Source organism: Pieris brassicae, chromosome 12 (assembly GCF_905147105.1).
Source record: "Pieris brassicae chromosome 12, ilPieBrab1.1, whole genome shotgun sequence".
Lineage (NCBI taxonomy): Eukaryota > Metazoa > Arthropoda > Insecta > Lepidoptera > Pieridae > Pieris > Pieris brassicae.
The window spans coordinates 7,459,794-7,471,422 of NC_059676.1; the positions used below are offsets into that span (position 1 = coordinate 7,459,794).

The window sequence follows — 11,629 nt, forward strand, 5'->3', positions numbered from 1 at the left end:
TGCTTATGAGTTGTAAAGAGACTAAACATTTGTATATTTAAATAATGTTAGCCACATTAGATATTCGTTGTCACCCCTAACAACGCCTTACAAAGATTATTTTGTTTACGCGTGTCAAGCGCAACGTGCGTTGCAAATTATCTGCATGCCCATACATCTCTGTTAAGTAGCTTTGATTTATTTGCGTTTAAATTTGGAACATTCATACGAAAACAGTTTTGGTATCGTAGTCGCGACTGCCACTTAAGATTCACAGACATTTTACTCATTCAGCTGGCGACTCAAAGTGAGTATCGGCTTTAGGAACGAAGAGAACCACTTCTATTGTTTCCAAGGAACAAGTTTTAGTGCGAACTAACTCTATCTATCAACGAATCGTTTAAAACAATTCAGTTTTGTCAGATAAGAAAAATCGCTGTTTAATTTACATCGAGATCGGTAAGATCTATTTCATTTCATATTTTCATCATATATATAAATAAAATATAATTCATTTTATAAGAGACAACTTTACGTACGCATAAAATATTTTTAAACAACTGTCAAAGAAGTATGTTTGTATAAATTTCATCAAAATTAAAACCGTAACTTTTTGCAGTATCGAAATATCTAATTGTAATATAATAACTGGTCTTATTATTAAACAAATTAACCTAAAATAACTTTGATTACATCCACGCGACATCACTACCGTTTTTAAAAAATATTTTGACACTACAAAAAAAATAATTACCTCCATATTAAACTAAACGGCTACTCACTGTAAAATTCACACACCTAAAATCTTTGCACGTCTGATATCAAATGTAAAATAAAATTTTGCACCTTTAATATCACTGTGTATCTAAACGATGACGATTGTCAAAGCGACATGTAATTATGGTGAAATTACACATACAACCTACACGCTGGAATAGACAACCCTTTTTTATTTACTAAAAGAAATATCTGCTTAAGGCATTGTAACCACGTGATCATTTTCGTTATTACTTATTAGGTCCGCAAAAAATGTAAAATGTCGTTAACCTTAATTAGATCATATGATATATATACGTGACATACGCACTTCCTATTAATAATGCTTCAACACAACCGCATCTATGGCTTAGTGTTTGACATGGCGTGTCCGTGTTCGGAGTTGATTGCAAAAAATATTTTACGTTCGTAGGCACGGTGCCGATTGAATACTTGTCCCAAACACACCCTATGAACTGGCACATAAACGTGCATGTCCCATTGGAGATAAATGCCATTGCCCCAAGATAACTATTGATAAAGACTTCTTTAATCACTTATATCTTTAAAAAATATTTTTATATTCATTAGTATTTTTGGCGTCGTATTTTTTATATGTTGTATGAATCCCTAAATGTCAGTAGTTATAACATTTTTTTTTCTCCTTTTTATTATTATGGTATCTGTTATTAGCGTAATAAAGAAATAAAACATATTGGTACTACTTGAAATACTTCAACAAACATTTAAAAGCATCAAATAAAATTATATCATCTGTATACACGTATTCATTGAAATAAACAATTTCTTACGAGTAAGACAGAAGGTGGCGTTGTTTATATAAATCCCTGGCCTTCCTTCTAGCCTTCAAATCTAAAATGGCCTGGGATATATCGCCCGCCTATTATATTATGTCGAGCACGTGATACAAAACAAATTGAATATTCCTTTGCAGTCTTTAGAACTATACTGCAGTAGTAAATAGAACTAGAGAAATAGTTTAGATGGACACGCCTTTACTTATAGCTCGGAAAGGAATCCTTCCGATATCAAAGATACACTACTTATCTGTACAAAAAAAGGCAAGTGGTATCAATGTTAAGTCAAGAAGAAAAGAAATACAAATCTAAAATCTACTCCATCTCTTTTTTCCCGTATCCGATCATTATATATTTCAATTCCTAAAGGCAAGTATACTGTGGTTAATCTAAACATAGCTCTCGTACAAATCCATATTCACTGTGTACCGGCGCCATTTGGATCGGAATTATTCGCATTTAATAACGATTTATCGTAATTCAAATCGTTTTATATTTATGCGGGGATTATTGTTTATTTATTACCTAATGAAGGGCACATAAAAAATATGCAAAATGAGAATAAAACTAAAATTGTAACAATACACAATTTTCATGATAAACTCCTCAACTTATTGGGTATTTTGGACTTTTCGCATCCAGTTGGAAGTGCCTTCTTTAAGATGCTTATCTTAAGGCATCGTAATTTGAGTTTCCATGCTTATGCCGACCACGATAGCTGTCTTCTAAAAACCAACACGGTACTCACGTCTTCCACATTGGTAACACATGTCTATCCTATTGTAGTCGATAGTCGATGAGTTCCAAGACACAAAAGACTATTGGAATTGAAGTGAGATCTTTATTTGTATACATTCTTTCCTGTTAACAAGTTTATCATATTTCATAGAGACCATGGTATTAAAGAGTTAAATCTTATCATATAGTGTAAAGGTTGTCAAGATTATCTATTTTAAAAATACGCAGTTAGTCCAGTTCGAGTTATTTAGGAAGAATATTAAATAGTATAGATTTAAATATAATAATTGTGTTCTCTAGTCATACTAAAATTTTTGTTATTATATTACAAGCCGTAAAATATAAGTAATACTGATAAGAATGCATAGAACGCTTAATTTATGGTACATGACAATTTATAGTGGAATTGTACAATATTATGTATTATGATCTAGTATGTGTGTTTGTCTACAAATTTTACGAAAACTGAAATTATATCTTTTTTGATTTTGTACTATAGGGAACAGTCAAGTTTCGTCATTAGTTCTGTACTTCTTGACATATAATCCACGCATTTCCGTAGGAGACAAGTATAATAAAGGCCCTTAGGTTAATTATATTAAAATTCAATATATTTTATCTAAAAAATAAAACATTGCGTTTACTAGTAATCATAACAATCAAATATACGGTATTTACAATATAATTAACCTACATAGTAATAATAAAAATTAATCAAAAGAAAATAAAAACAAATTTGAAAAGTTTGTTCCCTGTGGCAGTGTACCTTTAACACTGACAGAATTTCCTACCTATTCCTTAAGCGAGGAAAGCACCAGCTCTGAGGTCACCAGTACTATCTACCAGGCGTCTCTACTCCAAAGGGAAATAAATCGAAGTTGTAGGAAAGACTCTCATATTTGAGCCGTTTATTATTTTCTGCCTACTCTGCGGCTACCCCAGCTTTGTTGCTTCTCCGAGGTAGGTAAGACGGGGCAAACGTGTCCGGACAAGTAGCATCCTATACCAAAGTCCGTCCCATTTTCCAAGGGTTTAACGACATCCCATCCGGCCGCTTGCCATCGTCTCTATCGAGCTCCGAAATGGCTGGAATATTGACGGAGGCAAGGGAGCGGCGCATAATGTCATTGAGTGCGGCGTAGCGAGAAATATGACCTGCACTCTTGGGGCAATGGAGGTCTTGGTCTTACGGAGAGAACATATGGGCACTCCTAAGCAGAGGCTGATGGTTTTGCGAAGTGATTCGGGGTCCAAAAGGGAGCCAGTATTTGGCGAAGGCTAAGCATTAAGCCAATGACCGGCTTCCCTAGACCCTACAGCCACCAACCTTGGGCGGTCAGTAATTTAAGTGTGACCTCATAAGTTTTGTAATTTATATTTGCAAAGAGGATAATCTCAGTTCCTTTGAAAGTTGACGCTAGAAGAATTTCAAAATGAACAGTACTGAGTGTGCGGTAATATCCAGAAGGTATTCTTCAAAAGCTTCTTTGAAAATCGGTAACCCTAAGAGGTGCTGTACCTGATTTATTTGTTATTTTTATATTAGGTCCATATGAACAGATGAAATTGGCGTTTTGTCGTACTTTGACTTTGATCTCAAATACCTCCTCTTTGGTTAGGAATTTCAAATTCAAATTTGGACAGCTATTTACTCATGTATTTGTGCTTCGATGACCGTCATTCATTTGTTAATTTTCTTCTGTTTTTTTCTGTTTGCGTCACTAATTTTACAAAATGGAAAACTTAAAGTATCGCATTATTTACGAGTACGAGTTCCGCCGTGGCACTAGTGCTGCGAAAACGACTCGAAGTGTGAATGGTGTGTATGGCGGTCATGTTGCAAAAGAAAACACAGTTCATTTTTGGTTCCAACGTTTTCGTTCTGGAAATTTCGACCTGCAGAACAAGCCCCGTGGACGGCCTGAGACCCAAGTTGATAATGAAGTATTGAAGGCTATTGTGGAAGTGGATCCATCGCAAACCACGTCCGAGTTAGCTGCAGGCTGCGGTGTTAGTGATAAAACTGTTTTTATTCACTTGAAGCAAAATGGGAAGATTAAAAAGCTTAAAAGGTGGATACCTCACGAATTGACTGAAGCAAACCGGCAAACGCGCGTCGACTGCTGCATTACATTACTGAACCGGCACAATAATGAAGGTATTTTAAACCGAATCATTACCTGTGATGAAAAATGGATTCTTTACGATAATCGGAAGCGCTCAGCGCAATTGTTGGATCCTGGCCAGCCAGCCAAATCCTGCCCCAACCGAAAATTAACCCCAAAAAGTTACTTGTAACCGTTTGGTGGACTAGTGCCGGTATTGTTCATTGCAGTTTTCTCAAATCTAGCCAGACTATTACGGCTGATGTCTATTGTCAGCAATTGCAAACCATGATGGAAAAGCTAGCGGCTAAACAACCTAGGCTGGTCAATCGCTCCACGCCACTGCTACTTCACGACTACGCTAGACCACACACTGCACAATAGACGGCTACCAAATTAGAGGAGCTTTAATTGGAATGTCTAAAATATCCTCCGTACTCCCCGGACCTTGCTCCAACAGATTACCTTTTTTTCGTAATTTGGACAACTTCTTGCAAGGGAAAAAATTTAACTCTGATGGGGCAGTCCAAATTTTTTAGTAAAGGGATCAATGAACTACCTATAAGATGGCAAAAGTGCATAGAAAACAATGGTTCATACTTTGATTAATTAAATATATTATATTTAAAAATATTCGACTTTTTGTTCGTCCCATACAAAACGCCAATTTCATAGGTAAGGACCTAATATTTGTAGCTAAGGTATTTTTTTTAAATTACTTTATTTACTTAAACATTATGTATATATATGATATGTACTACAATTAGTGCAGTGTATATGTTGTTGTTTAAAAAAACAGGTAATGTTCTCTAAAGTGAAATTAGTTTTTACTAATTACTTTTAAAAACACAACATACTTCTACACTTAAATACAAATTTCTAATTTACATTTACTAACTTTTTATTGTACAAAGCCAGAGTAAATTATGTTCATTCTATAATTAGCAAATTAAATTTACTAATTATAGAATGAACATAATACAAAGCGCAAGCACCATAGACAATACTTTGACATAATTTAATTAAATGAAGAACAAAAGAGCTCATTTACATCTACATAGACTTCTAAAGTTCTATCTGTATACCCATATGAAGCCAGGGCATGTACTCTACATTATAAATGCATTATAACCGAATCGGAGATGCGGCCAAGGTTTACGAATTATGCACTTGATATGTTTATGGCTGGTGAAATATTCTAAACATGCCATCCAATCAATTCCGCAGTACATTTCGAATGCATTTCAATGACATGCATCGTATGTTGGGACCTTGGTACTACGAAATAGTTTATGTAATATATATACCTCTTGTGACCTATTTTATTGTCAGCGAAAGAATGCAAGCTGAAGAATCAGTTCTATATTGAAAGTACCCATTAAAAATTGCCCAGCGTCCATCTATTATGTTCATATTTAAAGAATTACAGCCGAACAAGTATAATATTTGTTTTTATGACAATAACATACGCATAACGGCGTTTTTTTGGTTTAGGAATGCCGGTTTGCTCACGATGTTTGCCTTCTCTGTAAGAGTAAGCATTGAATTGCGAACATAGGAAGAAAATCTCGGTGTAGCAGCCGTGGTCCGAAACCGCGACCTCAGCGCCGTAGTCGCCAACACTGCTGTCATATCTTAATGTATTACACTGAATAATATCGATGTTACGCTCCACAAACAAATGTACCTAGCTATTGTAGCCAGTAACAAGTTTCTAAAATCGCCGCCCATGGACACTCACATTGCCAGAAGGCTCGCAAGTGCGTTGCCGGCCTTTCAAGAATTGGTACGCTCTTTTCTTGAAGGACCCTAAGTCGAATTGGATCGGAAATACTTCAGTGGGCAGCTGGTTCTACATAGTGGTAGTGTGTGGCAAAAACTGCCTTAGAAAACGCTCAGTTGTGGAACGACGGACGTCGAGGTGATACGGAAAACCAAACCTAACCGAAGTAATTATTACGGGGATTACAAGTGCTTTATTATACCAACTTTACAATTATTTAGGCCAAATACAATGAACACAGAAATTACTAGTAAGCTCAAATTTATTTTACAATAACAGTTTACAAGAAAAATATCCATATAGGGCAGAAAATAACACATTACTACACAAACACCTTAAGAAAAATTCACAGCTGTTTTGTTCAATTAATCGTAAAAATAACGACATTTATCGTCTGAGAAATATGACCGCCCACCTATTATTGTTATACAACACGTGTTTCATGTCTAAATTGAACAATTTGAAAGCACACTCATCATAATTGTCTTAAATTAAACAACAGAACACTTTGAAAATGCAAGCATAGGGTTGGAAATTCAAAAGGTAACTGATACTAATTAAAATACAGAGGGACAACACATATGAGTTTATTTACATTTACGACTATTGTATAATTTATAATATTTACTTTTACGGTCGTACGTAGGCGTTCTACATACAATTTGTACAAATAACATTAGAGGTATTACACTAAATGGAAAAAAAAACGTTTTTTTTTAAACGAATATAAATATAAATGAGCCGGTTACAACCTTTTAAATTGCGATAACTGTGTAAACGCATTGTAACAACATCAGAAATATTGCTATTCTTACTGAATATGTAGCTAACGATATATACAAATCCCTTATTATAATTGTTCTAAATCAGGTGTCTTACGGAAGAAATACAATTATTTGCCATCCCTGTGTCATCCTAAAGACTATAAGTAGTAGGCATAAATAATAATGACTGACGCAGAACATTCCATATTGAATAATCGACAATCGCGTAGGTGGCTAAATATAATCAACAGAAATATCATTTACATTTTAGACTAATGTATGTTTTATATCAAAGTAAAACGATAACGCCTTTATGTTATTATTAGACATAATTCACAATAAATCTTGCGCAAGTTGCATAGTTGATTGATAAATAATTTCCAGACCAGTTGACAATATACTTCAAAACACTCTTCATACTTTGCTTATTAGTATAGTAATTAGAATATCACGCAAACAAACGATTTTTATGCCTTTTTACTCATTGCAAATATATATTATTACCCTTTTTTTGAGTTATAATACATGTTCTTCAATAAAGCTGCTTAGGCTCAAGACAATTTACTTGTGGGATTCAAAGCAGATGAATTTTATTGCTATTGGCAACTCATTAAAACTCAAGAATATCGGAACAAAGATTTTTTCCTCAAGTCAAATTGATTTACCGCCGTTTCACCAACATTTACGACGACTATGTTTCTTGGGTCTTTGATCTTATTTTCGCATTGCTTTCGTGTAATACCCTTTCTCATTTCTTCTAATAATTTTATTTTAAAATACAATATCGTAAAAAGGTTACACGTATCGCTAAATGTGTATTTCAAAAAAATATATATTAAGTAAAATACAAATCCGCTACTGCCGTATTTACTATCGTTTTGCTTTAGTTAATGTATATAACCTTATAATCTTAAAGTGTAGTTTTCAGAACTGGTCTACCTAACTTTTGTATAGTGCAAGGGCCCAGCACCCTTCTGCGTACTATTAATCAGGTCTTAAAAATGTAGCCAATAGAATCTAAATTATGTATGTCCAATCAGACAACTGGGATGGTATCTTGACTCTTGGCGCGAATCTAATCCCGCCTTTCTGGCTGACACCGCCAGACGTGTGACTCACGTGGAAATGTCACTGTGAAGTATTGACAGATCCGAATTTTAAGCTCGTTAGTCATAGACGTTGGAACGTTATTTAAAAAACAATATAAAAGCAAATTGTGGTTATATATTATTATTCTTTGCTCTATACGTCCTTATAGATGCAAAAATAAATTGGTTTCAAAACCGTTTTTGAAAACAGGCAAAGGCAAGGCAACCCAAGAACTGTGTATTAATAAGATGCCAAAATTGACTTACTTTTAGCAAACAATATTTAAAAACCTATTGATATCTATGTTTAAGCAACTGTTGTTGCGAGTTTGCACGCTCTTTCATAAATTTTGTATCCATACGCTGTAATAATAATTGTATTGGTATACCCTTGATATAAGTATTACTGAGTATCTGTATATAATAACTTTCAGTAACAAAAATACTATAACGGTATTCCCATAAAAATGCGAATTATAAAATAAATAGATTTTTGACACGGTCATTTTAAACCACTAAGAATATAAAACATTAATTGTATGGCGTAACTCATCGAGCGCGAAATTAAATGATCGATTCAAACAATCGTTCAAAATCGATTCAGGATCGCAGTAGTAATCGCCATCGTAGAAGAAATGTTACCTTATACACTCGAATAATATCGAATAATGACCAATCTCGCATAGGTATATCTGGTAAAGAGTATATGTTAATTTTTTTTTTGTTTATCATGGACGATAAATTTAAATAATACAAACATATGAAACTGTGTTTCCATCTCCCCGTCGCAACATATTTCAGTATATTATATCAACTGAAATAAGTACTCCAATAATTGTAAAATACATACATATGCCTTAATTATTGGCCACTAGACTACGTAAAATAAATGTTACCTGGCTCAAATAAAATCGATTAAATAAAAACTTATCCTGTTACGTCAACTTTTGGAGACTATTTGCGATATCTACAAACTTTTTGATATCTTTGGACCGGCGAAATTAGAACGTTATTTTAATAGCAAAAATTTACATTTTAATAAATTACCATAAGTGCCAAACGTGTTTGTTTTAATTGATTGAAAAACGTTTAATTGATTTAAATATAGGTAACAAGTACTGAAGCCTAGATTTTGATGACTTTATAGAAACTAGTAACTCACGGGTATTTTACAAAAAAATGTATAGAAAACATTATAGACAATTTTGATATAGATATTTTTCTCTTTAGTCACTGGCATGATATAGGGTATAATCCACAATAACAGACCAAGTTTTTTTTTTTAAATATGTATCATGAGACTGTTAAACAGACACTAAGTCAGACAATATCATAATGCATAATCAAGAGGACCTTATTTTTTTCCTAAGTAAAACACAATATGGTTTGTAAGGTTGATCAAATAATTGTCTACACAAATATCAGAGAACACGCATATTAATAGTAAAGGTTGAAAAGCTTATTACAGATATAGAAATTTAAGTCAAAAGACGGAAGAAATATGCTACAAAGACAGCACTAATCAATTTTTATTATTAATCTTTACAGATGTGGCAGCTATGAATACTCAAAAAGTTATAGGTATAGTATAACTGTATGTGAGTAAGTGGATAATTTCAATAAAACCAAATGAAGAGAATCTTATTTATAAGAACAAAACCTACATTTATTATGTATATTACTCTGTGTAATAAAAAAACATGATAATTACATTATGTAGTAAGATAAAATTTACAACAATAAAAAATGAAATCTTCTGTTCTAAATTTACTTAAAATTGTATCATCAAACAATGTGCAATTAATAAGAATTATATGCAACATTCTTCTATTCTGACTAAATTTATTTTTTAATTTGAGATTGAGAGTGAATGTAATTAATTACACAAGGCAACTATTTGTTGTAATTAATAATATAAGGCATACCCATAACATTACTGAATGAAATAATAAAATGGTAAACCTAACTAAAGATGTGAATATTGTGACATTAGTGCTCAGAATTGTTTATTGGAAAATAACAATTACTTAAACCATTTAGTATGCCAAAGATTTACTTATAAAAAGATTTTTGGGTTTCTTAAAGCACTTGTCAATGTATAAGAATCTACTTACTTACTTTACTAAGAGTATGGGTATAATTATTTTGATATATACCAAAATACTAATGATTATATTTTAAATTTTTATATTAAAAAAAATATATAATATAAACTTGTAGGCAGTTCCAATAATAATTTCTTATCCTTATACTTAAATCTTCACATTTATCACATGTATGAAGTGGTTACTAGTTTTCTATTATAAAATAATGTTTAATATGTCCGACTGATTAAAATTTCCCGCCGTTTCTCAATAAGTCATGAACGAAATGTGTCAATCGTTACATACACTTTCGAACTATAATTAATGACTCTGGAGTCCGGCAGCCGTTTATTCTTGGCAACAAAAAAATCAACAACAGCTTGAAATACAGAAAGTACGTCAACATAGCATTCTAACTTTTGTCATCTGTCAACGTAACCTCAAACACCGAATAACAATATAGCGTGTATAAACATAAATATCAACAGGATACTTCATTCAATTCAATAGAATCTTACCTATATTACGAAATTTGTTTCACATATCTAAAAAATATGATAAAGTGTAACATGACGGAAGAAAACACGGCCATTTTCATCCATATACACAGACAACTTTTGTCAACTAGAGCAATCTAAACACAACTTACCCTTTCAACATCCAGATCAGTCCCTGTACACAGTCTTTTGGCACCACCGCCGTTGTAAGCCATCATGCACTTTAATACAAAACACAATTACTTCACAACGAAACGCGTTTTAATAAAAACAATACGAACACACCGACCGCCTCAGATAAATGTTACAAGCAGACTGATTGAACGATCAACGAAGTACGAATGAATTCTAACATGAAGCGAGTCGCGAATGGAGCATCAATGAACGGAGCGGTAACTACTAGGGTGACCAGCTGTAGTGAAACACATATTACGGTTTTTTTATATATTTAGAAGTAGCTTATTCAAATGGGAAAGTATTCTATATATACTAATAGTCACTTTAGTCGGAAAGTATTAAGCCTCTATTATTAAAAGTTGGTATTTTGTGAATCTCCTTTCAATATTATATTTACAAAAATAATGGAGAACCAAGACCTTTAAAAATTATGAAACCCATACAAGTAGAGAATCCATTTATTAGTTTTTATAATTTATGAATGCATGTATTATTTTTCTCTCTTTGTGATTCTTACGTGCTATTGACATTTAATCTTGTTTGTATTTAATTATTGTTTATATACCAAAGTATCAGTATTCCGAACGTTGGCAAGCTTTTGTTAGTGAAATTAAATATATTATAGGTATTTAAAAATGTGATGAAATTTCCTAAAATAATGTTTCTTCAAATTAAATCGTTGGAATGATTTATTTCCAAATTAATATAATGATTTTTCTCTAATTTGGACTAATGTATATAAAAAAGATTTTAAAATACATTTTAATAACAATATAAACTTTTTATACTTTACATTACTATTACTTATATAGATCCCTTCCTAAGCGAGTACGTTTTAAA

The 11,629-nt window shown here is 32.7% G+C and overlaps 1 protein-coding gene across 3 annotated transcripts in view; it reads right to left on the minus strand.

Moving 5' to 3' along the window:
- Positions 1 to 10,954, minus strand: part of LOC123717055 (heterogeneous nuclear ribonucleoprotein L-like) — a 203,892-nt gene extending 192,938 nt beyond the window's left edge. For 2 of the 3 annotated variants that reach the window (XM_045672823.1, XM_045672824.1), the window contains exon 1: positions 10,765 to 10,954. In XM_045672823.1, coding sequence (XP_045528779.1) covers positions 10,765 to 10,830 — 66 coding nt within the window. In that variant the 5' untranslated portion in view covers positions 10,831 to 10,954. The remainder of the gene's footprint in view (positions 1 to 10,764) is intronic. The other variant, XM_045672825.1, reaches the window with a different exon arrangement.
- Positions 10,955 to 11,629: the final 675 nt, after the last annotated feature.